The sequence below is a fragment of the Lampetra fluviatilis genome, chromosome 27 (genome assembly GCF_964198595.1).
Source record: "Lampetra fluviatilis chromosome 27, kcLamFluv1.1, whole genome shotgun sequence".
Taxonomy (NCBI): Eukaryota; Metazoa; Chordata; class Hyperoartia; order Petromyzontiformes; family Petromyzontidae; genus Lampetra; species Lampetra fluviatilis.
In genome coordinates, this window is record NC_136301.1 from 8,197,104 (window position 1) to 8,224,729 (window position 27,626).

Below are 27,626 nucleotides of genomic sequence, written 5' to 3' on the forward strand. Positions count from 1 at the left end.
TGAGGGCACGTCAAGTGTTATGGGTGAAGTGCAAACGCACGCATAAAAATACATGTAAACGCACGTGCACGCACATGTCTGTGTACGTTCCTGTATTGTCCGTGTATGTACGTATGTGTGTGTGTGTGTGCGTGGGGAGTGGTTAGTGCACTGCGCTACAAACACGGCGGCCTGAGTTCAGTTTCCACTGATGGCCAACACCAGTGACAATTATCTGATTCGGTCCTGGGTCTTCCCTAGGTCGACTCAGGCTCCAACGAGTACCCGGTGCAGTATGTAAACAACGCCACTGGGGTGACAAAGCACAGTGGATGTGGTGCTGTGGCCACCTATCTCCTCATTTGCCGTTCGGGCCTTACAGCACTTGCCCCAACAGTCTGTTAAGCCTAGAAAAGGGATCTTTGTCTTTGTGTGCTCGTAGGCCTGCCCACCTCACACAGCAATTAATCCCTCAAACGTCCCTGGTATGTGTCTTTGTCTTGTCTTAATCTTGGTCCCAGTGTCTGTCCCTGTACAGTAACTCCTCGTTTAACACGCTAAATGTGTTCCTGAAAAGTGCCAGGTAAAGCGAAAAACAATTCCCCATAAATAATGTCGCGATAAAGTTTGGTGCGATACAATATAAGCACACACGTTAAGATGGTGGGACAAATCACGGAGGGTACGCGCTGTTACTGTATCATTCCCCATACTGTGTCGTACTGCTCAGCTGCGCAGCTCAAAAAAATAGTCCATCGTTGGACCGTTCAGAAACCGCGTTATAATGGTGTGCGCGTTCTGCGTTATAACGGTACGCTTTCCGCATTGTGCGAAAAGTATTCCCAAATGGAAGAACCGCGTTTTAGTGAAAACGGGTTGCGTGAACACCACGCGTTTAAGTGAGGACTTACCGCACGTGTGTCTGTATGTCCGTGTTTTTAATCTCGATCGCTGTTCTCTGTACCAGTGTGTGAATAAATGTGAATGTGTTTCTGTCCGCTGTTCCCCCACCACCAACTCTCCCCCCTTCTCTCACCGCGGTTGAACCCCCGTGTGGGCTGCCCAGCCCCGACCCCGCGCACCATGCCCGGGTTGCACACGGTCGTGGTCCCTGGTGCCCCCCGCGGGCCCCCGCGCTGGTGAGCGTTGTACGTCCCTCCGCCACTACCGGCGCTCGTCTGCCGGTAGTCTCGCCCACCAAATCCTCCGGCAAAGCTGGTGGTGGTGGAGGAAGAATTGGCAAAACAAGAAGGGGAGGACACATGGGTTGGTGATGACACCGGGCACCGTGTATCACAGTTCACGCACGCCGCCACCATCAACGGACATTCAGTGAATTGTCATGCGAGCGAGCTGTGAGTAATGCATTATATTGCGAGCACAGTGGCTGATGTTGCGGTGTCGGTGGTTGGCTGTTTGGTGTGGTGGTCACCGCTTGGGGCGCCCGCGTGCCGGCTTGCTGCGGTGCTCCTGAGCCATCGTCTCGAGCCACGAGGGGACCTCCTGGTGCGCCTCCACCAGCAGGTGCAGCAGCTCCCGCGTCATGTTCTCATTCTTCTCGTTATAGAACGACGTCGCTTGGCCTGCACGAGGTCGAGTGGGCAAGGGGGGACGGAGAGGGGAGGGGGTGGCGGAGGTGTGTGCGTGAGTTTACAGCAGCTGTGTGCGTGTACCTGTGCACGCCAGTGCAGCGCGTGCAGGAGCTGTGGATGTGTGTACACGTGCGCTTACCCAGGTTGCCGACTCGTCCCGTGCGTCCGATGCGATGCACATACTCCTCAATGTCGCTCGGGAGGTCAAAGTTGATGACGTGCTTCACGTTCGGGATGTCCAACCCACGTGCTGCCACCTGGGGGAGAGCAGGTGGGTGAGGTAAAGCGGAAGTCATGTGACCATTCATTTCCTCGGCGATTGGGCAATTTGTCACGATTTTGGAGGGTCCTCGATTCAATTCAAGGATGGATTATTATTGTTGATCTCGTTTTGTTCGAGTTGCTTGAACTGTCGCATCTCGTTTTCAATGGCTGCCTCGTTTGCAAAAACGCCGACTCGTTCAATCCATCCAGGAAGGCCAGTGCCCCACGGACACGGCGGCTGGAATGTTTACCGCAGTGGCGACGAGGATGGGCCGGCGGCCTGTGCGGAAGAGGCTGAGCGCCTCCTCGCGGTCGCGCTGCGAGCGGTCCCCGTGGATGCTCGTGCAGGAGTAGCCCTCCGAGCACAGGAAGCCCTGCAGCGCGTCCGCTCCCTTCTTCGTCTCCACAAACACCAGTGTGAGCGAGTCCCGCCCTGAGCAATGGAATAACGACGACGGCAATGACGACGATAGCAGCACCAGTAGGTTTTACAGCAGCAGTGACGTCTACGATGCTGGCGATAATGGTTGCTACATTAGCAGCTGTTAGAGCAGCAACATCAATTACGGGAAACAACAGCAGTGGTAGCGGATGCAGCTGCAGCAGGTGAGAGATTAAATAAATCCGACGTGAGAACGGCGTGGCGAGGAGTGAGTGGCGGCGCGCGCTGAGAAGGGCGCGAGTGATTTGCATCACAAGTGGGCGGCAGCATCACCAGTGAGTGTATCAGTGAGACGCGAGAGTCGTGGGGGGGGGGGGGGGTGAGCAGTGATTGGCGAACAGCAGCGAGGAATGCGAGCAGCGAGGGCAGCACCATCACCGGTGGCGTTGAGGAGGTCGAGCAGGAACGAGCGCTTGTCCATCTCCTCCACCCACACGACCTTCTGAGTGATGTTCTCCGAGGCCGATCCCACCCGCCCCACCGCCAGGAAGATGTAGTCTTCCAGGAAATCACGCGCCAGGATCTTGGTGAGGGACGGGGGGCAGCAATGGCGGCAGTCAAAAACGTGGGCGGCGCAATGGCAACGCGTGGAGGGGTATGGAAGGGGACAACCCGGTTTATTGTTATCTTCAAAAAGCTGTGAACATTCCATGAGAGCTACCTCTGAGATCCTTCAAGTAACCACTGTTCCACAAAGTGGGGCTGGGCAGCACTTTTCCCCCACCGAGAGTAAATGTTCTTTCACATGACAGTAAATCCAACATCGTTTGAAGCTCCAAGCACGTGGAGCAAAATGAAGGACGCAGTGCCGAACAACACTCGGTAACAACCCCCCAAAACACATCAGAAGATCTGTCAAGAAATCCTGCGCATCGACATTGAAGATTCTCAACAACTGGAATTTAGCCATATTAAGTGCAAAAGCTAAATTAGTGGTGCAAGTGCTGTGTGCCTTACGGACACATAAACATGTTCAACGTTAGAAACTCCTGAAAGCTATTTCTGTTATTTTGGGTTTAAATTTTCTTTAAGCCCAAAGCTTAAGATATTTCATCTGCTCTCCGCCACCTCCTCTAACCGTAGACTTTCAACCGTGTCTCACCTGGATCTCCTTGGGGAAGGTGGCGCTGAACATCAGGGTCTGGCGATCGCCCTTGGTCGGCATCACGTCCTGCTCCACGATACGGCGGATCTGCGGCTCAAATCCCATGTCCAGCATCCGGTCAGCTTCATCCAGGACCAGGTACCTGAGTGGAAGGGGTGTGGTGGCAACAACCACAATCAATCACGCGCACAATGGGATCGTTGTAAACAATAATTTATGAAATAAAAAAAACTTAAATTATTTACCTGGACAATCCCTCGACATGGAATATTTCGTTTGCAAGTTTGTCCAAAATTGATTATGCAATAATTGATGATCGACTTTTTGATAATCAATTTGGAAATTATGTTCACGAAATGTGCGATGAAAATAACCATTAACGTGCTTCGTTTTAGTCAACGTACAACTACATGTGGATGAAAACCACCAAAGCGGGATGACTATGACTGCTGCCCACCAAACATCACAGCGTGGCTAACTCGTGACGAGACGCAGTTCAAGAGTCGAGTGAAGATTGCACATTAAGATAGTTTAGAAACGCTTTAAAGAGACTGCGGGGTACACCGCGGAATACCAAACATGGTAATCTCCATATATGTAAAAGGCAAAGTTGTGAATATGTGCGTCTGTTCAAAATGCTTAGCGTACTTCCCGACATGCAACAAACTGGAAACTTGCCATGTGGGTACTTTCCAGACTGTACATCATGCAAAATTATCAAAATACACTTTTGGTTTTTTTGAGGGGGGGGGGGGGGAGCTCAATAATGCATTTATTTTTTGCACGGCAAGTGAGCTGTGACGTCAAATCTGTCACGTGACCCGCGCATGTGGAAGCGTCACGCATTGTAGTGTAGCGGTTAGCGCGCTGCGCTACGAACCCGGCGACCAGAGTTCGATTCCCGCTCATGGCCATCACCGGTGAAGATTATTTAAAACTGGTCCTGGGCCTCCCCTAGGTCAACTCAACCTCAAACAATTAACTGGTGTTCTGTGTGAACATTGCCACTGGGGAGACAAAGGCGGCCGGGCGTAGTGAATTAAGTCCCGGGCGAAGCCGGGTGGTAAAGCTAGTTAGATGTATATGTGTAGACAAAGATACACCGAGTTCTCTGATTGGCTAACTTGAGCCGTCCTAGCCAGGATCACTCTAAATGTCTGACTGCTCTTAGCCGGCTAAACGAATAAAATTACCAAGTGAAATCCACAGACGAAGACTTGACGAACACTCCATGGGTTGTCATCGACTAGCTTAAGACTATGACTAAAATAAAAATGCCGACTTAACACCGGAACGGGCTAGTGGGCTTGTGGACGGGATAGTGGGTGTGAATATAGGCTGGCATGTCGACGGACAAAAATATGGATGGAATAGGGGGGCATTTTGATGGGCGAGCGCAGGGGTTGGAGACCTGCGGTTTCCGGAGCCACGTGAGGCTCTTTAAGGACTGCTTCGTCACGTTATTTATTAAGCGCCACCATCTCGTTTTCATTGCGGCTCCTCAAATAGTTATTTTGACCAAATTCGAAAAACACAGCTCTTCTTGTTGATGCGATTGTCGAGCCCTGGGTCAGCGAGTAGCAGGGAGACTACCGAGTGTGCAGATGGACTTCTGAGTGTGTAGGTGGGCTTCTGAGTGTGCAGATGGGCTTCTGAGTGTGTAGGTGGGCTACCGAGTGTGTAGGCGGATTTACTGACCGACAGTGATCGAGGCCGACCTTGCCGCGCTCCATCATGTCGACGAGGCGGCCCGGCGTGGCCACGAGCAGGTGGCAGCCCTTCTGCAGTTCACGCACCTGGTTCCCAATGTCCGCTCCCCCGTAGACCACGCAAGGGCGCACGCACGAGCGGTACGCAAACTACGCGCGCACGCACACACACACAAGTGTAAGACTCATCTTCTTGGTTCTTTCGGTAAAGTCACGTAGAAGGGAAGTAATAAAAGAGACGCTGTCTCCCCGACAGGCCTGGTCTTCACCTGAGGACGGCTGCTTGCGTTGTGGCCAAAACGTCGTTTATTATTTTATTACTTCCCTTCTACGTGACTTTACCGAAAGAACCAAGAAGATGAATCCCTGCAGTCACGAAAGCTTTAAATCGAAGTGTAAGACTATCCAGTAAGCACAAATACGCACACACAATGTACGTGCGTATAAAATGACACAATTACAAAGATCCCCAGACTGTTGGGGTAAGTGCTGTTAGCGAGCACCTATGAAGGCTGGCATGGCTCACAATGGGGGTGACCAGCACCACGCCCGACCGCCTTTGTTTCCCTCATGGCGATGTTTACACATCTCACCAGGTACTCATGAGACAGAGTCGAGTTACGAGAGGCCCAGAACCGGTTCAGATGATCGTCACTGGTGTAGCCTGTGAGCAGGAATCAAACTTGGGTCTACGGGTCCATAGCGCAGCACGCTAAAAACCGCTACACTACCACTCCCCTCAAAATGACACGTACACATACATACGCACTCCCACACACAACGTACATGTACCAAGTGTAGGTTTAAAGCACAAGTCCACATGCACAATATTCTCTACGGTGCTGGCTCTCTCTCTCTGATATGGCAATTATGAACCTCCTAACAAAGAAATTTAGAGATCCAAAGGGCTCAAGGCCAGACCCTCAGAAGTGTCAAGCTCAGTGTCTCTGACACAGCGATTATAACCCCCCCTAACCTCTTATAGAGGCACCCAGACCCAGGGCCCAAGCCCAGTTCCTCAGTTTTTCCGGTCCCCGTACCTTGCGAGCTTCGTCGTAAATCTGCAGCGCCAGCTCCCGAGTTGGCGCCAGCACAAGCGACATGGGGTACTGTTTCCTTTGCCCATACTTCACCGTCTCCTGTGGCAGAAGCTAGACGTTTCGATGAAAACAATTTAACAGTGTCCTTGGTTTACAATGTAACAGTCTCAAGATTTTGTCGGCAGTATCCTGCTACACCGGGATTACTTGGCCATGATTCCCGTTAACATGCGCTTGGCTTTGTGTGGGATTAACTGAAGAAAACTGGAGAAACCCACCACACTTAAAGGATAATAAAGCTCTGCACAGATGGATTTCAAAAATGTACTTGCTGTAGTCGTATATCCTGGGCCACCTTGCAGTCCAATTGGTTTTGGGGTTCCACAATTACATGTTCCAATTGTGCTAGGGGCATTATTAGAATGTCAAAATATTTGCATTTTTAACTCTTGCAGACAGCAGCGTACTACCATGTGTCAAAGGACAGCCTGCTCGCGTTTCAATTAATCATCATGATTCATGGTTGAGATACTGATAATTAGCAGTATTTTTGCATTATGGTGAATCTAACACCTCCAGAGGCTCTAGTGGGAAGGTAAAATAATTAACAGAACATATACAAACCAAATATGAATTATATAAACTATTATTACATTTGACTTGATTATTGTATGGTGAGCATAAGCATTCATTTTAATACATGGCGAAGGGTCTGAGACCATCAGCTCAATACACTTCAGAATCCGGTTCAATCAAGGATGCACGGCTGAAATGTTGGATTTTAACCCAGTCCGTTGGCTCTGCACCAGAGCTCTGAACCACTTAAGGACCTGTTCAACAGCAGGGGCATCTGTAACTGGGATTCCAAACCAGAATCACAGTTGTCCTGGGTTCAGTGTCTCCGACCTCTTAGTCACTCGCCAATCTCGTTTACTTGGTCTAATGTTGGGGCGGCGGCTTAAACAGAGTCCAACCCAGGGTTGAAGCGGTGCTGGCTCAGGCCTTCTGATCTCTAGGCCACGTGACGAATTCCTTTACCTGCGGGTTCTTGGTGTCTTCCACCACCTTGCCTGGTCCTCCGGTGTAGATCTGACTTAGGATCGGTAGGAGGAAAGCAGCCGTTTTTCCAGAGCCTGTGGACGAGTGTTCACCAACAGAGTTAGCGCCACTAAACGTTTGAGAAAATATGATACAGACCATTATTTTTCTTTGTCTTTTCTTTCTCCAAATATATTACACCTTGGCCACATCACAAGACTAAGAATAAATTTGAAATCCCTCAGAACAGTGTGTCACAATGGCTGCGGAAGAGATTTTTCACGAGATTTCAACAAATTGATTATTTCAAGTGGCCTTTGTATCCTTCACACACTAAGGGGCACACTTTCCCCCACTCTGCTATGAGACTGTGTACATCACAAGTCTAACAGATTTTTTTTTATTTTAGTGCAAAACCAAATTTAACATCATGGTTTTCTTGTGCAGTCCATTTGCAACACTCGAGAACCGGGATTCAAAACCAGGATTGTCAGCGGAGCCGGCTCAAACGTTCTGCACAATGATACATGTTCCCTCCGAGTAGAGACACACGATAATCTGGCTAAATGCAAAGCCCTCTGGGTACAGACACCGAGGGCTTTGCCTGCGTGACGACACGGCTGAGTCACACGGGTTAATTATGGCGATGTGAGAAACGGCCACGCACCGGTCTGTGCACACGCCATGAGGTCACGCTTGGCCTTGATGATAGGGATGGCGTACTTCTGCACGGGCGTTGGGCGCTCGTAGCGGCACAGCGTCACGCTGCTCATGATGATCTCTCCCAGCTCCAGCTCGTGGAACTGACACATGTGCACACAGGCACACATCAACAATCGCTCTATGCGCATACACATGCACGGCCACGTGTAAACACATGCCTCCACAAACATGCTCACACTAAGATAAAACATCTATTAAGGCCGGAAGGACGCAGCATCAGCCCAAGGGTGGACCTTAGCCCACAGCCAGAAAAACAATTTGAGATCAGCCATCTAGCTCTGAGGCTGATACCTACCGACCAGCCCGGCAAATACAATAGATTACTATTATTGCACATCGACAGAACATGGCCAAAAACGTTTGGGAGTAAAATTCTGGTCGGCAAGAATTGTTGCGAGGATTGCGTAGTGTGGATTGCGCTGCGTAGACTGTACGGTGTGAACGGCACTGTGACGATTGTGATAAGGATTGTACTGTGAGCATTGCACGGTGTAGATGTATGTATGTTGATGAATGTATGTATGTATACAGAGACAAAGGCGGCCGGGTGTGGTGCGGGCCACCCACCTCCTCGTGTGCCGTGCCGGCCTTCATAGGTGCTCGCTAACAGCACTTGCCCCAACAGTCAATGCTAAGGCTATAGGAGGGATATTTGTCTTTTTATGTTGAATTTTTTTCGCAACATACATAGCCAACCGTACCAATCACAGGTGCGAATGGCAATGAGAGGAATGCATTGCGAGAAGCAATGGTCACATGGTGAGCTACTCACGCTCTCGATATGCGGAGGGCAGTCGTTACCCGTAGCCTCCACCGGGATGTCGTCATATTTCTCAAAGTTTATTCCTGTGTTGCTGCCGGCAAACAGCTCCCTGTGGTGGGGGGGGGGGGGGTGTGTAACACGTACAGAAGCAAGTAAGGAGAAGTGTGATGGCAATAATCTATACCGAGGACCAACAACCGTCTCCTACCAGGCGTTGTTTCTCCATGACAGCTCTTCCATCTCGAAAGCCACCCCACTGCACAAATGCAGCAGCGTTCAATCAACACCTCTTAAAAGAGACACTTATATGCCCCGCCTCGTTGGCCAGGCTTTCCGAGTGACGCGGAGCTCGTTTCCGTACCTCAAAGTTATGGTTATTTAGATCTGTTAAATATTTTGTGTGCTATAAATTGCAAACAGTTCTGCGACATCTGCTTCCGTGGGTCCCTAACACGGGGTAATGCACTCCTTTGTGAGACTCTCAACGGACATCTCGTCTCGGGATATAAATCCCAACAGCAGGATCAGGATAAGTTGTTGAGAGTTGGGTAGAGGGCACATATCTTTCAATAAATCAATAGAAGCACGATGAATTATAAATTATCGATTTGTACAGGCACGGTTCTATAAATATCCGACGAACATAATCATCAATGTTATGCATCACTGAAATCCCTAAAACAGTGTCCGTCACTCTAACACTAACCTTATTCCAAATTTTAATACTGACCCCTCACCCGAGCCCCTAACGCTAGCCCCCCAAGTCTAATCCTAACATCGAAGTTCTAACCGTGTCGCTATCCCATAACTCCAGCCCAAGCAATTAACCCCTAATCCTTAACCCTAACCCAAACAATAACCTTATCCCCACCCATCAACCCTACCCCTAGTTGGGGATCTCACTTCTCAATACGGTCATTGCGAGGGAGAGGCTTGGTCCAGTCGTCCAATCCGGGCCCGCCCCCTCCTCCTCCACCGCCGCCCCCACCGGCCGCCGTGGCCGTGTCACGAGGCAGCGGCGGCTGGAAGGAGCTCACTCCGTCACGGGCTGGTGGCTGGTACGAGCTTCCACTGCTAGCCTGTACCACAAGAGATACGCGGCACAGGGAGGCAATGTCAGAATGGAGGAAGACGCACGAGGGATAAGTTGGGAGAGACAGGCAGAGACAGTGAGAGATACTGGGATGGGCACAGTGAGAAATGGAGAAACGGGGCAACACGGGGAGGGATACAGCGGGAGGACACTAGAATGAGTGGAGAGAAACATGGGTAGAGATGGAGACACAGGGAGAGATGGGAGGGAACATAAGGAGAGGTGCGTAGAACACACAAGGAGTGAAACAAGTAGCAAACACAAGCAGAGACATGGAGAGACACACGGAAAGCGACGGAGAGCCACACGGTGAATAATTCTATGCCGACATGACGGGCTGTACCTGCGGGGGCTGATATGTGTTTCCATCTCTCGCCGGTGGTGGCTGGTACGTGTTGCAGTCCAGGTGCTGCGCCGGCTGCTGCTGTTGCTGCTGCTGCGCCGCCGCGCTGCGGTCGAAGCGATTTCCGGGGAAGGAGCCACGGTAGACGCGCTGCTGGTCGCCCACTCCACCACGCGAGCCCTCGTAGCTGCAGGCCAAGCGACACGGCCGCTTAAAGATCACTTACAGCTGTTCCGTACCTCTTTTGCACTGGAACATCGGAGCACCGCTGGGGTGGCTCGGAATGGTCCCGGCCACAGGTTGGATATGTCTATTAAACTACTCTGTACATGCGAACGCGTGTGTATACATGCGTGCGCGTCCCTCTCACCGTGTGGGGCGCCCTACTCCCCCACGTCCGCCGCGCGGGACACCGCCAACCCCCATGCCCCCTCCCATTCCCCCTCCCATGCCCCCACCCATGCCCCCACCCATTCCCGCGCCCATGCCACCTCCCATGCCGCCACCGATGCCTCCGCCGACGCCGGGGTAGTTTGCGAAGGGCTCGTTAGGAGCGCCCCACGCGGCCGTGCCATTATCACGTCGCTCGTACACCATGTAGCCTGCAAAAGACACGGTTACACACCATCATTGCCAGCCACGACCTAACCACTGTTGAAGGACTTTCCCCGGTTGCTAGCATCCCTCAGTCACGCGATGCAACGATCTACACCTTGCGCCTGCACAGGAGATTATCTACATCGCTCAACCTCCACGGTCGATGTTCTATTGGGTGGGCTGCCTCTTTCACGGAGTGGCAGGTGTAGAAGTGGGGGTGTGGTAGGTGCGGTTGGGGAGTGTATGGAGAGTGACGACTGCAGTGTGTGGATATGGTTTTGTAAAGTGGATTCAGCGATTCTTCTGGGCGTGGTTGTAGTATGGTGGGTGTGGTGTCTTTGCTGTGTGTAGTGTGCTGTGTGGCGGTGGCTGTGCGTGACAGATGTGGCTGGGTGTGGTTGCCATGTGGCTGTATGTGGTATGGATGTGTGTTGTTGTGGTGAGGTTGCGTGTGGTTGTGGCTGACTCTGGTCACAGTGTGCCAAGCCTTACCGGTGTTGGCGGGCGCTCCGTGCGGGTATGCCACACGGCCACGGAAACCCCCACGGCCCCGATCCCCTCCGCGCCCCCCACGCCCGCCATATACAGCTCCCCGCTCGAAGCCGTTGGTCAGCATCGTTACGTCCGGGCCATAGCCGTTGATGTATATGCCACCACTGCCCGCGTCGCCCTTCGCTTCCCAACTACCATCTGGTAAGGGGGGAGGGGTAAGGGGGTGTGGTTAGTGTGACACTGTACATACAAATATATGAACAGAGAACCATAACAAAGACAAAGATCCCCCGTATAGCCTTAACACCTTTGAAGGCCAGAACGGCACACGAGGGGGTGGGTGGCTAGCACCACGCCCGGCCGCCTTTGTCTCCACAGTGGTGATGATTACACACCACACCAGGTACTCACTTTGAGGCTGAATCGACCTAGGAGAAGAACATGACCGGTTTTGATAATCATCACTGGCGTTGGTCGTGAGCGGGAATCAAACTCGGGTAGCCAGATTCATAGCGCAGCGTGCTAACCACTGTGCCACCACTCCCCACCACACACACACATCCATACACCCACCCACACACAAAGATCCCCTTATTGCCTTCAACAGACTGTAGGGACAAGTGCTGTTAGCAAGCACCTTTAAAGGCCGGCACAGCAGACGAGGGAGAGATGTGGCCAACCCCACACCCGGCAACCATTGTCTCCCCAATGCTGATGTTTACACATTGCACCAGGTACTCATTTAAGGCCGAGTCGACCTAGAGGAGGTCCAGGACCGATTAAAATATTCTCCACTCTTATTGGTCGTAAGCAGGAAATTGTGCTTACGTCACCACTACATTACCACTCCCCAAGAGACACAACATACACAGAGCCATCTTAATACATACACTCACACAACAGGAAAAAAATCTCCATCCAGCCTTTATCAGACACAGACACTTGGACATTTGCACACTTATTATGTACAGACATGCATATACCGAAAAATCTGCACACAAAAGGATACGCGTACACATACATGGAGACAGACACACACATGCAAACATACCTACACATACCCATCTACACACAAAGTTACATAACCACCGCATGCACACAATCCAAGGCAGTGCTTACCTTGTCTCGGCCCGTCACGTCCGCGGTAGTGCATAGTATTGTAGCGCCCGCCTGCAGGAGGGAAAGGGGAGATAGGAGGTGGGAGGGGGGGAGGAGTCAGAGGTAGAGAGGAAGGAGTGGGAAGATTTGAGAGGGTGGAGGGATTGGGTGAAGTTGGGGGTAGAAGGGAGAGGAAATGGAGGAAAAGGATTGGGGATGGGGAAGAGGGGAACAAGGAATGAGAGGGGGTGGGGGAGCACAGCAGGGAGGGAGGAGGATAGGGGGGGAAAGAGGGGAGGGGAAAGGAAGGGGAGGGTAAGCAAGAGAAAGATGTGCATTAGACAATGACTCACATTCCCCCGATCCTAAGGACTTGACGTATCAGGGGGAAGAGGAATCATGGCGAGGACGTGAATGGGGTGTAATCAGGATAAGAGGAATCTGAAAGGGGCGGCGATAGAAGGAAGAGGGAGATGTGGAACCACAATGCGGTGGAAATCAGAAAGAGGATTTCATGGACGATGCGACATCAGGGTGAGGATGTATTACGATAGGGTGATAGATGAGGAGGTATTATGATGAGGAGGTATTATGATGAGGCGGTAGTGGAAGTGATGTTGAGCGCCACTCACGGGGAGGCCCTCCTCGGCCACGTTGGTCTCCCATCTCTGCCACTGACATGGCCATGAACTGTGGAGAGACACAGAACACGGTGAGCGATCAACAGACATGGCCACCCCACCACAGGACTCCATTGTGCACCCAGTGGCCCATGACAAAAGTTCCACTGTACTTCGAACTGGCACTGATATTGATGTAATACACTAAAATAACAAAGATTCCCCCGTATAGCCTTAAAAGACTGTTGTAGAAAGTGCTGTTAGCGAGCAGCACCTATGAAGGCTGGCATGGGACACGAGGGGGTGGGTGGCCAGCATCACGCATTTGTATCCCTAGCGATGAGTTTCACACACAGCACAAGAGAAAATTTGAGGCTAAGTCGACGAAGGGGAGGCCCAGGACTAACTGTTTCAGATAATCATCACTAATATTGGCCGTAAGCAGGTATTTAACTCGGGTCGCCCGGTTCGTAGCACAGCGCCAAACACTGCACTATCACCCCATCCACTGAAATAGACAGTGTAGCACATACACTTACATACACATAATAGTTAATCATTTACAGTCTCCTGGATGAAGGCCTCAGCACGCCGTGTCGATCGTTGGGGTTGATTGACCATACTTCACCACACTCATCACGGGGAGGGTTTATGGTCGTGGCACGGGGTGGGTGAAATTAGCCAGGACAGATTCAGTGAAGACTCGGCCTTAGTCGGATATAGAATTTGGGTTACCGGTTTCGTAGCACAGTGGTTTTGTGCCACAGCTCTCTGTCCAAGCCTTTTAAGGTAATCCGAGATTAAAGCCGTTTAATCATATTAATGCAAGGTGCAGTCCTGCAATTGCTTGCTCACGCACTCTTGGTGTAAGGGCCTCCACTAGCAGCTCTAAGAGCCTCCCTGGAGGTGATCTGGCCTACTCTTCAATGCAGGCCTGACATCTTAAACGAGCTAGGAGTACCCACACTTTACTCCAACACACACGACGTGTATAATGTATTTCAGAATTATAGCTCAACCCCAGGCAGCTGATATATTAAAAAGCTTTGGTCAAAACTATTATAATAAAACATGAACATTCTGTCTTGTAAAAAAAGCACCTGCAGTCAGAATTTTTGTTTTAACACTTTTAAGTTTAAGCAAACTGTTGATAACATTCATCAGTACCCATAATGACTAATAAACCAAATACAGGGTGATCGATCCATTTATAGAGAACACAAAATAATAATTAAAAGAACAAAATAAATAGGCTGAAATATATCTACTTCATTTATCTGTCCGTCCACATTAAAAAAGAAAACAGTCCTTGCCGATTACCATCTGGTAGTTCATTGATCATTGATTTAAGCAAGCCGACTGCTGATGAAACCCGGTACGAATGCTGCTGAAATTAGGCTGTGGGCTGCGTATGTTACTTTTATGTGGAGGAACGTATAAAAATTCAGAAGTGGCTTATTTATTTGGTAATTTATAGATCCCCCGATCGAGTTCGACTACTTTCAGCTAAATCAATAATCGAAACGCTTGCAGGCAAATGCACAACCCACTGCTAGACGAAGCGCATCAAAAAGAGAGCAGAAAGTGAAGTGTTGACATTGGCGAACTTTGATAAATGTAGACGATTTGAATAAAAAAAAGTTGCCCATATACATTAATAACTGTACTATTTCTAGTGGGGCATCTATAAATGGATGTCTCTGTATTAAAAAAAAATAAGAATAGGTGTTGACACGTTATGGCAATAAAACATGCGTTAAGATGTTCAAACACCAAATAGAAACCTTTAGCAAGGAATCAAGTAGTACATTAACCACACGTGCGTGTTGAACATGCTGTGATACACGATACGGCATTGTCTTTGAAACTGATTGTCCGACAACAGAGACCGGCAGCCTTTTCTAATGGCTTAGTCTCACTAGAAGTGCAAGATCCAGAGAACGCTTTAAGATGTTTTCTTGTTCATGTTTTTGTTTTTTTGTTCGTTGCGGAGCCGAATGTCTCACAGGGCTACACCAAATTAATTAAACTAAACTGAAGTACAAAGACAATGGCACTTTACGAGTATTCATAGCTCGGGGTAAGCAGCACAATAAATGGGACCTTTTTGCCAGTATCATAAAAGGTCACAATTTAGTAGAATGTAGTTAGTTTACGTTGCAATATCAGTAAGCTTAAACGCCGCATTGTTAAGGTGGCTGAGGTCCTGTTACAACTAAAGCCTCCGCGTCCATTTTGTGCTACCACCCCCCTCCTCCTCCGCCACCTCTCTCGCTCTCCCAACACAAGGGAGATGTCACCCTGCCCACCCCGCCGATGCTTCTTCTTCGTCGTCGTCCCACGCTTCGTCAACCCTCCCCACCGAGCGCCTCTTCCCTTCACCTTGGCGTGTTTTCGATATGAAACACGGCGATTTACTTAGGCCCGATGCGCTTGGGCTGGCAATGGGTGCCGAGATCGAACAATAAACGCCACACACATTCGTCAATAACGGCAGGTGTGTGCGTGTGTGGGCCTTAAAATGATAATTAAATATGTTTACGTGCCTCTTATCTCTTAGTTATTTTAAGACAGTGCTCTTGACGAATGTGTGGAGTTTATTTGAATTGATGTCGAACCACCACCCCCCCTTCACTGCTTCGGCCCCAGAACACCCCCAACGCGACCACGTGACACGCCCCGATCCCCCGCCCCCTTCCCCCTGGTCACGTGACGCCGTCGCCGTCCAATCGCAGCGCGCGAGGGGAGGAGAGCAACTTGGGACGACCGAGAGGCGGCAAAACCCAAATGGGCCAAGTGGGCGGAGCCAAGCCAACAACGGGGCGGAGCTAAAGGAATTCAGGGGCGGAGCTAAAAAAAGTAGGCGTGGTAACAAGCGAGAGAGAGGGGGGGGGGCTCCCTTCCTGAGCCGGTCCCCCTCCCCCCGCCCCTCCACCCCCCTCCCTCCCTCCCTCCCGCCCGCAACCCTCGAGGCCTCAGCCGCCATCTTAGAGGCCCAGGCCCCGGCTCGGCTTTCGGCAGCCGTCGCCGCATCGCCGCTCCCCTCCCCTCGGAAGCCCGCGCGCCGCGCGTCGCACTCGCCTGCTGCTCCAGACTCATCGCGGCGAAGGGTTGTGGCCCGGTTGGGCGGGCGCGTAGCTTGTGAAAAAGATGGAAAACGGCACGAGTCGACGGAAGCTGCGGAGGCCACTCCTGCTCTCCGCGTCTTGGCAGCCGGAGGGGAGGGGCTGTAGAAGAGGGGGAGGGGCCATAGTGAGGAGGGGTCATGTGACCACTCCACCCCCCCTCCCCCCCAGGAAGTCTCGCGAGAGTTGGGGGGGGGAGCTACAGAGCATGAGATTTGGTGATTAGATGTGGGTTTGGATTTCATAGACTAGATTAGTTGCTGGAGGGGGATAGGTTTTTTTAATTCGTAGACGAGATTGGATGTGGGTTAATTTCTAAGCACGGGGTAAAAAACAACCACAACACATCTTCTTCTTCTTGGTTCTTTCGGTAAAGAAGGAAAATAATAAAATAATAAAAATAAAACAATAAAATAATTTTCACGACGTTTCGGCCACAACGCAAGCAGCCTGTTCTCCACCTGAAGACGGCTGCTTGCGTTGTGGCCGAAACGTGAGAATTATTTTATTATGTTTTATTTGTATTATTTTATTATTTTCCTTCTACGTGACTTTACCGAAAGAACCAAGAAGATGAATCCCTGCAGTCACGAAAGCTTTAAATCGAAATTTAACCACAACACATTCATCAATGGTAATGTCTTAAGGAATATATAATAGGCTAAGTTTCGGGCTGCGTGACACTCTTCACTGCACATAGAGAGACCAAAGAGGTAGAGTCATTTGTGTTTTTAAGAACCATTGCCCGAAACGTCGCCTATGTTTTTTCTTCTTCCCATTTTAAAGCCACATCCGTTGTTATTGTCGAACATTTCGGCTTTTTTGGGTTGCACACAACTGCCCTACCCAAGCAACGTCAAGTAAATGTGTTTCCATAATGCACCAGGGATACAGGATGTTAAATTTAGATTTAAAGCTTTCGTGACTGCAGGGATTCATCTTCTTGGTTCTTTCGGTAAAGTCACGTAGAAGGGAAGTAATACAATAATAAAAATAAAACAATTCTCACGACGTTTCGGCCACAACGCAAGCAGCCGTCCTCAGGCGAAGAATGAGACATTATCAAGCTAGACCTATATAAGCTCCTAGCTTGATAATGTCTCATTCTTCGCCTGAGGACGGCTGCTTGCGTTGTGGCCGAAACGTCGTGAGAATTGTTTTATTATGTTTTATTTTTATTATTGTATTACTTCCCTTCTACGTGACTTTACCGAAAGAACCAAGAAGATACAGGATGTTGTTGTACCGGGTGCTGAAGAATATTCTTCGTGTTGGGATCCGGCTGAAATTAATCCTCGCCGCGCACACACAAACAAAAACACACAAAAACACACAAGACGTGACTTTACCGAAAGAATCAAAGACTATACAAAACGTGGTTTGAAATTCGTAGTCGTGATAGGAAACGATAAGAATTCGTACACCTGATAGGCGTAACTTGATTTTGCAGTGCGCTTAAGCGTCATTAATCGGACTTCAGGTTGCACTGACCGGCGCGGTGAAGTATGGTTGTTCAACAACGACCCGCACGGCTCCTCATCCAGCAGTGGATTGTCACGTGGCTGGACAAGTATCGATCCACACAGCAGATAACTGATGGAAACAGGGCTGTTTCAAAATGCTAAACTTGATAGGACCCAACGTCTTAAATTCCCACCTCGGATAAGCGTAGCCTTTGTATTTCGACGCGTGGTCAAGCTTGATTTAGATTACACACACCGGATAAGCTACGGAAGACGGGTGCAATTGAAATTCATAGATCGTATGCGCTCCGTCCACGATCACTGTACAACTTTGGACGCGACGCTTAACGTGGCCCAATGTGGCTGCGACATCTCGGAAGCTAAGCAGGGAGAAAAAAACCGAGCCTGGTTTTAAACAGCTGTTTATAACTACGTGTTATTGTACGGGGAAATGTAGTTTTCAGGTCCATACGGCGTACAGCACATTTCAATAGTCAATGTGGGCAAAAGAAAGCCCACCCCCATAGTTTGTCTTATTTGTTTGGTGACCAGTAAGGTTTCTAATAAGATAGGGTATTGATAAAGGGTGTGGGTTTAGGAGTGACCACCACGCAGTTCAAAGCGATGTCCCCCCCACCTCCATGGAGCAGCACTGAGGCATTGGTGCCCATCTCCCGCATACGGCCTCGAGACAGTGTTGGAAACTCCACATTCCTATGGCGGGGACGATGCGATCCATCACAACCCACCGATGATTGGGCAGTCAACCGCTGAGCCACCTGCAATCCGTAGTGATAATAGCAGGTCGTATAGGTTGACCAGCGTGGTGAAGTATGGTGAAATAACTCATCCCGCGACTTTGCACGGCGTGGGGCGGTCATCCAGCAGCGGATTAACGAATGGAGCGTTAATACCTTCGATTCCAAACTTTTTTTCTCTCTCTCTTCTCTCGACTATACACACAGCAACGAGGTTAATCGTGAACGCAGTGATCGAATGCATACTCTTAGGTTTTTTTTTCGGTAAAGTCGCGTAGGTAAAAATAATAATGAAATAATAATAAAAAATTAGAAATAACTCAATTTAATCACGTGACTTTACCGAAAAAATCCTAAGAGTACGAATCCTTGCAGTCACGAAAGCTTCAAATCTGATCGAATGCAATCGCGGTCCAGTAAACATCCTTTTCACAATCCACTGCTGGATGAAAGGCCTCCCTCCCCACGTCGTTATGACCATACTTCACCGCACTGCTATTACTGGTAGGAGCCTCCTGGTTACACCAGCCCACAGGGGATTATTGTGTCCGTCGTGCAGGGAGGAGCTGGGTGGGGAGGGGAGGGAGGGGATGGGTGGGGAGGGTGGGGCTGGGTGGGGAGGGGAGGGTGAGGAGGGGCTGGGTGGGGAGGGTGGGGAGGGGCTGGTCACCCCGTGGTGCCCTTATAAAACTCAACGTTTAACCTACTCACGCCGGCTTGTGCCCGCCCTCACAGTCGGGCATATTTGCGGAATAGACCACGCCGCCGTTGACCCTGGCCATTGACCGAGCAACCCAACGTTCCTACCAGCTCCCTCCGCAGGAATGTGTTCAGTGGCCTAAAATAAAATGTTTTGCTCCGGATGACCGCTGCAAAGTATGATCTGTGTTTTGATTTAGTGTGCTGATCTTAAAGGTGCATTGAAAAATTTGATACTCCGACTGATGCCCCTGCTGTTGTGGAGTGACTCATGCAGCCAGCTATGGCTTGCAGGGTTTGGTGGTACATGTTGTTTATGTCGTTTATTGTGAAAATTCGGTCACAGTTCCTATGATCACTGTTACATTGCTTTCATGGCTTTATTTTGGTGATTTCGAAAACTTTTTTGTTTGGCCATGTTTGTTTATTGTACTATGGAGTTAGACTGATGGCCTTAATTTAAGTTGTCTTGTGGTTGTTGTTGTTGTTGTTTGACTTGCATCCCACTGGGATGTTTGCACAGTGTTGGTGTACGGTGCTTTTTCTGGAATTTTTTCAGTTTTTTTCCTGGATTTTCTGTTTGCACATCGTCATATAGTCACTTTAAGATGTTTTTTTTTCATGTTTTTGTTTTTTGTTTGTTGCGGTTGCACCCGATTCAAGAGCCGAATGGCTCACATGGCTATACATACCAAATAAATGAAACTGAAACTGAACTCGGGTTTTGTTTTTGCTTGGCGGGTTTTCATAGCGCGGCGCGCTAATCATTGCGCCCACCGCTCCCTCCGTTGAGGCTGCTCTCCGTTTTTATTTCGTAGCGCGGATAAGCGCGGCGGGAACGTCGACTTTAACATTTCCCAGTGCACACGCGTACGACGGGAGAGCTTTGGAATTCGCAACGTGCAAGCGACAGCGTGCCGCGTATTTTCTAAATCGGATAAGCGTGGCATACATTTAAATAGATAAAAATTACTTCCAACCAAGGCTGTAATTATAATACATATTGGGGGGGGGGGGACATCCCCCCCCCCCCCATAATCAAATATTCTCAAAATGTTCCCCCCCCAAAATATCGCTATACAAATATTTTTTAAAATAATAATTGCGATGCTATGGAAATAAAAAGACCAATTTGCTAAACCTTGGCCACACTATCTGGACTTGTCTTCATATAACAATGGATAGATATCTGTTGATATGATTGTGGTCATGGTTGTACTTTATATCTGTGCCATTACATACAATAAAACAATAAAAGGTAAAAAAGAGAAAAAAACAGAAATGTAATACAATACACTATTAGACATTATTGTAAAAAATAAATAAAAAGTCCATCCCATGTGTTAGTGAATTTTTTTTTTCTATTTTAAGCAGGAAATGGCAGAAAATTCGTTTTCAAATTTAGATTTTTTTTTTTTTCTTCTGGGGCGAGGGCCCCCAGACCCCCTGGAAGATTTGGTCCTCCCCAATGTTGACTCCATGGCTACGGCCTTACTTCCAACAGTTCGTCGAGGCAAAAGCAGTGCGGGGAGCGGTTAGTGAAGCTTTTAGCACGCCGCGGCTACGACTCGGCCTCAAATGAGTACCTGGCGCGGTGTGTGAACATCGCACACGAGGGAGACAAAGACGGGCCGGGCGTGGTGCTGACTGACCAACCCACCCCTTCATGTGCCGTGCCACTTGCTAAACAGCACTTGCACCAATAGTCTGTTAAGGCTACACGGGGGGATCTTTGTCTTTGTTCAGGAAACTCACACCTGTCAACCCCTTACCAGTGTCTACATCAGGGGTCCTCAAACTACGGCCCGCGGGCCACATGCGGCCCACCGAGGACATTTATCCGGCCCATGGTCACTAATTGGGCTGCGCTTGTGAGCACTAATTGGGCTGCGCTGGTGAGCACTAATTGGGCTGCGCTGGAGAGCACTCATTGGGCTGCGGTGGTGGGCACTGATTGGGCTGCGGTGGCGAGCACTGATTTGGCTGCGCTGGTGAGCACTGATTGAGCTGCGGCGGTGGGCACTGATTGAGCTGCGGCTGTGGGCACTCATTGGGCTGCGCTGGTGAATGGTTCTGTGATGCCGCCGCCACGAAGCCGTTCAGCAGGCGCCCCATCTCCGACCTCGCCACCACCAAGCGACGGAGCCGACCCCGCGTCCCCCTCACCTCACCTCACATGAACACACCCGCACGCATTACTCCCCCCCATAGAGCTCCTAGGGGAAGTCACCTGGCCGACCGGATTTTATCCGAGAAGCCCTTACCGGGATTAAACTTTCACGGTTTCCGGCGACCAGGGAATTGGACGACCTCCCCCGACGCTACTTTGCACCGCGGCGCTGCGACCGGCCTTAAGATTGCAAGGTCGCAGCGAGGGGCCACTCGGCCACCGCGGGTGAAACGCATCCCACACACCCCACACACGCAAGTATCGACGGGGCAGGCAGAGGGAATAAGCATTGTGATGGAGGAGCATCATGAGAAAACACGCAGCGCATCTGAATTGCATAATCAGGCACCCCCGCACAGGGAGCGGAGGGACGGCATAATTACGCTCGGGCACGCAGGCACCATTGTTAGGGGAGTTAAAGGATAAGGCTGTTAGTATGAGTAATCGGGAGAGCGGGGTCACGCGGGGAGCCGTGCACAAATTCCCACGGCGCACCTTTGTGACGGACGCCGCCGCATAAACTGCGATAATGGGGGGGGGGCCTGCGTGAGAAAGGGATTGATTGGAATTTGCGCCGCGCAGGTTGAGCATTGAGTAGCATATCAAAAGCGAATTGATTGGAATTTGCGCCGCGCAGGTTGAGCATTGAGTAGCATATCAAAAGCGAATTGATTGGAATTTGCGCCGCGCAGGTTGAGCATTGAGTAGCATATCAAAAGCGAATTGATTGGAATTTGCGCCGCGCAGGTTGAGCATTGAGTAGCATATCAAAAGCGCCCGGAACCGCGGTGCGCGTGCCAGAGGGTCGCGAGCCTATTGTCCAGAGCCGCATTCCCTTTGAGGTAGGGAGGATAAATAGTGGGCGCAAAGGGGAAATCGGGCTCTCTTCTCTCCAGCGCCAGGCGACAGGACGCTCTCCAGTCCAGCGACCCGAACGTCCGTGAGACGCATCGAGGCACGCTGCGAGTACGGGATCAACGAACCGCCGTGGGCATCTAACAGGGAGTAAGAAGGTGAAGTAGGGTATCGTAAGCCGATAAATAGGGAATAGGTTGTTGTATATGTTGGGTGTGAAAATTTAGATATGTTGTATGCGTGCGTGGGTGAAATTATTATGTTGTATATGTGGGTTATGAATATTCAGTGAAAATAATAGTAATCAAATGAAATTTGGCCAAATGTGTAATTATCCGGAAATATGTTAATTTTATGTAATTATGCACATTTAATTATGCCAATTCGAGAGGTAATTGTAGTAATTATGCGAGTGGGTGTAATTATGATAATGCCAGTCGTTATGATAACCAGACCCCGCCTCGGTGACGAGGGTGGGTTATCGATCGGAATAAGGCAATTAATCGTATGCAGTTATGCAGGTGTGGTGTAAGTATGCAAGATTAACTTAGATTAACTCGGCATCGTTGTCTAGGTTCGTCTTATTCTCGCTTATTTTAGGTCCCCGGTTCACCCCGTTATCGCTTTAACATTTATTGAGTATGTGTTAGTGTGTTTATTAAGGTCACCAAGTTCAGATCTCAACGCAGAAGCAGATCTTATGCATAGACTTCAGGAAAGAATCACCCAACCACTTCTGTATTAATCAATTTATTACTAATTCAACCTCAACTATGATATAGTATGCGAACTCTCAATCCCGGAACGTCAACACGGCATCAATACAGTATCATCAATGATTGTCTGATTTCACTTGACAACGGCACATGGATCCCGCGTAACGCGATGGTTGTTAGTGAGAGAGAGTCGTTAAAACATGCAAATACTATGCTAAGAAAACCTTAACGTTAATGAATGAAAGATACTTGAAAGATTATACGGCGATAAAACACAATCAAAACAGTTATTATTCTTAAAGGCACCAATCTCAACAGATACATCGGCAGGTTATCTGACAACAGAATGGCTCGGAGTAAGGGCCGGCGACGATGCTCCTTTTCCGAAGATCGTTATCTTATATCAAATTTACTAATTGGGGACCAGATCACCTGTTAAGGATCTGGTGGGCCACCACTCCCCACGTGAGCGTTGCTCGGCGGAAGGAGGTGCCAAGAATCAATTCATATTGATGGATCTGTTGGGAATTTATGCGATTAAGAGTACAGCCCACTAAATATTAAAGATAAAATTACGAATACTCTTATAAACGACGGATGGCCATCACTCGGTCTCGAGTGTTTCTTCACAGCCACGGATGGCTTATGGGTTCGAGTGGGTTTGAGTGGTAAGAGTTGTCTTCAATAGTCAGTGTTCGGAGTCGGTTCTTTATGTCAAACAGATGCCTGGGGTTGTGTGGTGAGGGGGCGGTGCGCGTCATACGTATTAGTCGCTCCTCTGTCGCCGTGGGGAATTGGTTGGATGCCTGTTGATACGCTGTCGTAGTTCGGAACCCGGTCGGTAGGTGGCGCCCACAGCTCGCTCGCAGCGCGCAGTGCTGGGTCAGCACCTCGTCGCCAAACCGCGACCTTCAGCTGCAGAGCGACCTTCGACTCGGCAGAGGTTGGCCTGTCGCGGCCGAGTTGAGCTGTCAAGCGGGTCTTGCCCGCCTGCAGAGGAGACGGGGAGCCGCTTGAGTCGAGCCCCGAGAGCCGTCTGAACTCGGCTGAGTCCCAGAAGCTGAAGAGTCGAGCCGACCCGTTAGTCGCAGCTCGCCCTTGAGTCGACCCGCTCGGTCGAGCTGAAGATGAGTTGAGCCGACCCGCTCGGTCGAGCTCGCTCCGGAGCCGACCCGCTGGTCAAGCTCGGCTGAGTTGACTCTCCTGGTCGAACTCGGCTGATGAGTCGAGCCGACCCTTCCGGTCGAGCTCGCTCATGAGTCGACCCGTTGGTCGCACTCGTGATGAGTTGACTCTCCTGGTCGAACTGGTTTCCAATGCTCAGAGTCCTTTCTTTTATGCCGAAAAATCCCTTTGGGTCCTGCCCACAAGGCGGGGTTTTCTTTTGATTTACTGTGTCAGGATCTGTCCGTGTGTAGGTGTGTTCACGTGTGTGTCCGTACGTCCGTGTGTCCTTGTGTGCATCACCCATGGTATTTTCCGTTGTCATACTCCCTCCATAAAATCCATGAGCAAACAATCAGATGTTACAAATTGCCTCGAAGTCGTCTCTCTGTCTGGGTGCGATATTATCTCTTGTTTGGCCTTCTTCATGAACCAAAACACAGACGTTACAAATCGTCTCATAGGCATCTTTGTCCGTGTTGCACCACCTGGAGGGAGGGGCACACTCCCCCCGACCCTCGCTGACGCATGAAGAAATGATTAAAAGTTTTAACATTTGTCCCTTACCATTTCCAGTTATGATTCTGTATGTAGCCTAAGGTCTGTCATTTCCCATCGTGGTGCTTGACTCAAGTGGCGGTGCCTCCCCGAGCACATACACACTCCCATCCCGCGCTGCGGGGATACAAAGACGGCCGGGATCTCCCTTTCTCTCCGACCCTGGGTTTAACATCGCTCTTTTATTATGTATTTTATTTCGACCTGGTGGTGATTTATCCCGCTATCCTGGCTTTTCATAAGTTTTACTTTTGTCTTTCATGCATAGGCTTATTATTATTAATTTATTTCCGATATCTTAGGTTAAGGGGTAAGTTTCTTGATCCTAGGAATTCGTATTCCTTGGTGTCTGCATGGTTATATAAGCGGAATATAGTTGACGGTGAATAGCGTTAACATTGATGTTATGTACGATATTATGTATTGTGATGTCATTAACTTAACTTGTTGGTCAGGCTTCACTGACATGAAGTTGCATTTCATAGCCTCGCAGGTTTTTGCCTCACTCTGTCTCTGCTCGCCGTTGTTGTTGCTGTCCAGCTGACGCCGTTAACTCAAGGCCTCATTAATTTCCGTCACTCCTTGTAGGTGAGGGCGGTTGAACCTTGGAGTCAGTTCTGGTTTTTGTCTGCTTGCTTTTTCTGATGTCCCCTGACCCCGGGAGTTATCATTCCTACTTTTATGGCCTGTCGAAGCCCGACTCGCTGTTGCTGGGCTTGGTGTGTTGTTCCCGGCTTTTTTGCTTACGTTTGCAGTTCGCCGTGCTCTTAATTTCCTTCCTTCTTCAACCTTATATCGACTATTCGCTCCTGTCTGGGTGCGATTCAATTTTGACTTAGGAAGGTTCTGATTGTCATATGCTTTGGGTCGAGTTGTATTTTAAAGTATGGAAATAACATTTCATATTGACTTAATGATGGTGATGGTTCAGTAGGCGTAACTTGTGGCCTGGTTTAATTGGAGTGGGTGTGAATATCAATAACTTTAGCCTACCCTGTTGTTAAATTCCGACTTTAACGTTACTTTAATAGCAATACAGAATAATTGAGCTTTTTGACTTAACTAGGCGAACGCGAACTCCTGGTAACCTCCGCAGCCTTGTTATTCAGCTGAGCCTGCAGCCTTGATATACAACGCTCTTATTCGTCTCACTGTGGCCACCCAACCTTCTGCTCTGGGAGTGTTATTCTTAATTTCAGGTCAAAGGCCCCCTCACGTTCAGCCGGGCAGGGTTGTTAATCAGCTCCCTCCCCTGTGCACACAGCGTTGCTGACCCACTTCATTTGACCACTCACCCTGGATTTATCTTCCTTGAGACAAAGTTGCAAATTCTGTCATCCCAGCCCTCCTCCAGTTCATCACTTAACAACACCTGGTGTTTTGCAGTTTGCTGTGCTTTGGTGTGTTTTCATTCATTATACATCAAGTAAAAAAAATAATATATAAAAATATCAAGTTTGGAAGAAGGGTTAGGATACAACAAGGTCCAGGGGAAGTAGGATAGGCCAGCCTCGTCGACTCATACTGACATAACATTAAATTACCAGGTAGCAGATAATAAATCATTAATAGCGAAGCGTGGCCTCGCGTGATCTTGTCGAGCAGTGTGAGCGGGTGGGTGCGCGTGTGTACACAGTGGTTCGCCACGTGAGTGAGCGCTGCGCGGAGCTGAGCGCGTGGGTGAGCGTGTGTACACAGTGGTTCTGTAGCGCTGCGGCTCGCCTCGGGGGAGCGCTGCGCAGAGCGGTGCGAGAGTGGGTGTCGCGTGTGTTCACTCAGTGTGTGATACAGGTGCGCGATCATAACGCGAGTATTCAGTGGTGAGTGAGTGCCGCGGAGAGCTGTGTGCGTGAGTGCGCATACGTTCGTTACGTTTCGGATACGGATGCGCATTGGTAACGTGGTTATTCGACGTGGAGGCGAGTGCCGCACAGGGCTGTAGACGGGCGCATGCTCGCAGTGTGCAAGAGCTGTACGTAGCGGTGTAAAGAGGGGGAGTGCGGCGTTTGATTGATGATGCTGTGCGCACGTATGCTCGCAGCGTGGGAGCGCGGCGCGAGGCTGCAACAGTAGGGGCGTCGCGTTAGAATGCCGGCGAAACCCTAGCGGGTATTAGGGAGGTGGGGTAACATAAGCGGAATAGGGGATGATGGCGGGGGGGAACCCGGGGGCCAACGGCCCCCACAGTTCAATGGGCCAATTGACTGAACTTGCCCCCCAGGCCTAAGGCTGCCAGCCCTCCCCTGGCTGCGCTTGACTGGCTCAACCCTCCCTCAGCTCCCTCACTTGCCCCTCGGCTCCACTCCCAGTGATATTCCTGTGTGCTGGGGATGTACTGCGATCTGTGAACAAAACTGCAGGTGTAATTAACGTTTTAATGGCACCGGCACCAGTGTGAGCCTGGTGTAAAAGCGGAGTTCCCTCAATCAGACTGCATTGATGGGCAGTGCAGTCTGTATGTCTCTGTGTGGGCAAAGTTATTGCTGGTATATTGTTTTTGTAGCGCTGTATATATATTGGTATTTTACTAATAGAAATTTTGACTCCCTAGGAAACTGATGTCAAGAAAGAGAAAAATTGACTCGGAGTGTAGGATATTCAAAGAAAAGTGGACTTATGATTACTTTTTCATGCAGTACAAGGGAAGAGCTGTGTGTCTGATATGCCAGAATATAGTGTCTGTGTTCAAAGAATACAATTTACGTCGACACTATGAAACTCAACATGAAGATAAATATGATTGTTTGGTCGGAGAAGTGAGAAAAGATAAAATATTAAAACTGAAAAATGCATTAACAACTCAGCAAAATACTTTTGTGAAGCAGAAGCAGCTAAATATTTCATCAATGCGAGCAAGTTTTTAAGTTGCCAAGCTAATAGCGTGCACTGGCAGACCATTCGTGGAGGGGGAATTTGTTAAAGAATGCCTTCTTTCTGTTGCCAAAGAGATGTGTCCAGAGAAGGCCGATTTATTTAGCACAGTGAGTCTTTCAGGACCTACAATTACACGGAGGATTGAAGAAATGGGAGACAAATTGCATCAGCATTTGCAAAACTCCACAAAAAAACTTTCCTATTTTTCTTTGGCACTCGACGAAAGCAATGATGTTCGTGATTCTGCACAACTTCTAATTTTTATTCGTGGGACGAATGACTATTTCGAAGTCACAGAAGAGCTTGCTGCACTGCAAAGCATCAAAGGAACAACTACAGGAGAGGA

The 27,626-nt window shown here is 49.6% G+C and overlaps 1 protein-coding gene across 1 annotated transcript in view; it reads right to left on the bottom strand.

The window, feature by feature from the left end:
- LOC144942454 (putative ATP-dependent RNA helicase Pl10) overlaps positions 1-17,291 on the bottom strand; it is a 30,410-nt gene extending 13,119 nt beyond the window's left edge. Inside the window, exons 1-19 of the mRNA XM_078869324.1 lie at positions 17,270-17,291; positions 15,980-16,125; positions 12,911-12,968; positions 12,300-12,350; positions 11,181-11,378; positions 10,462-10,693; positions 10,092-10,278; positions 9,559-9,734; positions 8,665-8,764; positions 7,837-7,972; positions 7,170-7,264; positions 6,132-6,230; positions 5,081-5,241; positions 3,380-3,524; positions 2,656-2,800; positions 2,087-2,268; positions 1,711-1,828; positions 1,412-1,562; positions 1,016-1,194 (exon numbers count right to left, since the gene is read on the bottom strand). Of these exons, the coding sequence (XP_078725450.1) occupies positions 1,016-1,194; positions 1,412-1,562; positions 1,711-1,828; positions 2,087-2,268; positions 2,656-2,800; positions 3,380-3,524; positions 5,081-5,241; positions 6,132-6,230; positions 7,170-7,264; positions 7,837-7,972; positions 8,665-8,764; positions 9,559-9,734; positions 10,092-10,278; positions 10,462-10,693; positions 11,181-11,378; positions 12,300-12,350; positions 12,911-12,968; positions 15,980-15,997 (2,431 nt within the window). The 5' untranslated portion in view covers positions 15,998-16,125; positions 17,270-17,291. The remainder of the gene's footprint in view (positions 1-1,015; positions 1,195-1,411; positions 1,563-1,710; positions 1,829-2,086; positions 2,269-2,655; positions 2,801-3,379; positions 3,525-5,080; positions 5,242-6,131; positions 6,231-7,169; positions 7,265-7,836; positions 7,973-8,664; positions 8,765-9,558; positions 9,735-10,091; positions 10,279-10,461; positions 10,694-11,180; positions 11,379-12,299; positions 12,351-12,910; positions 12,969-15,979; positions 16,126-17,269) is intronic.
- Positions 17,292-27,626: the final 10,335 nt, after the last annotated feature.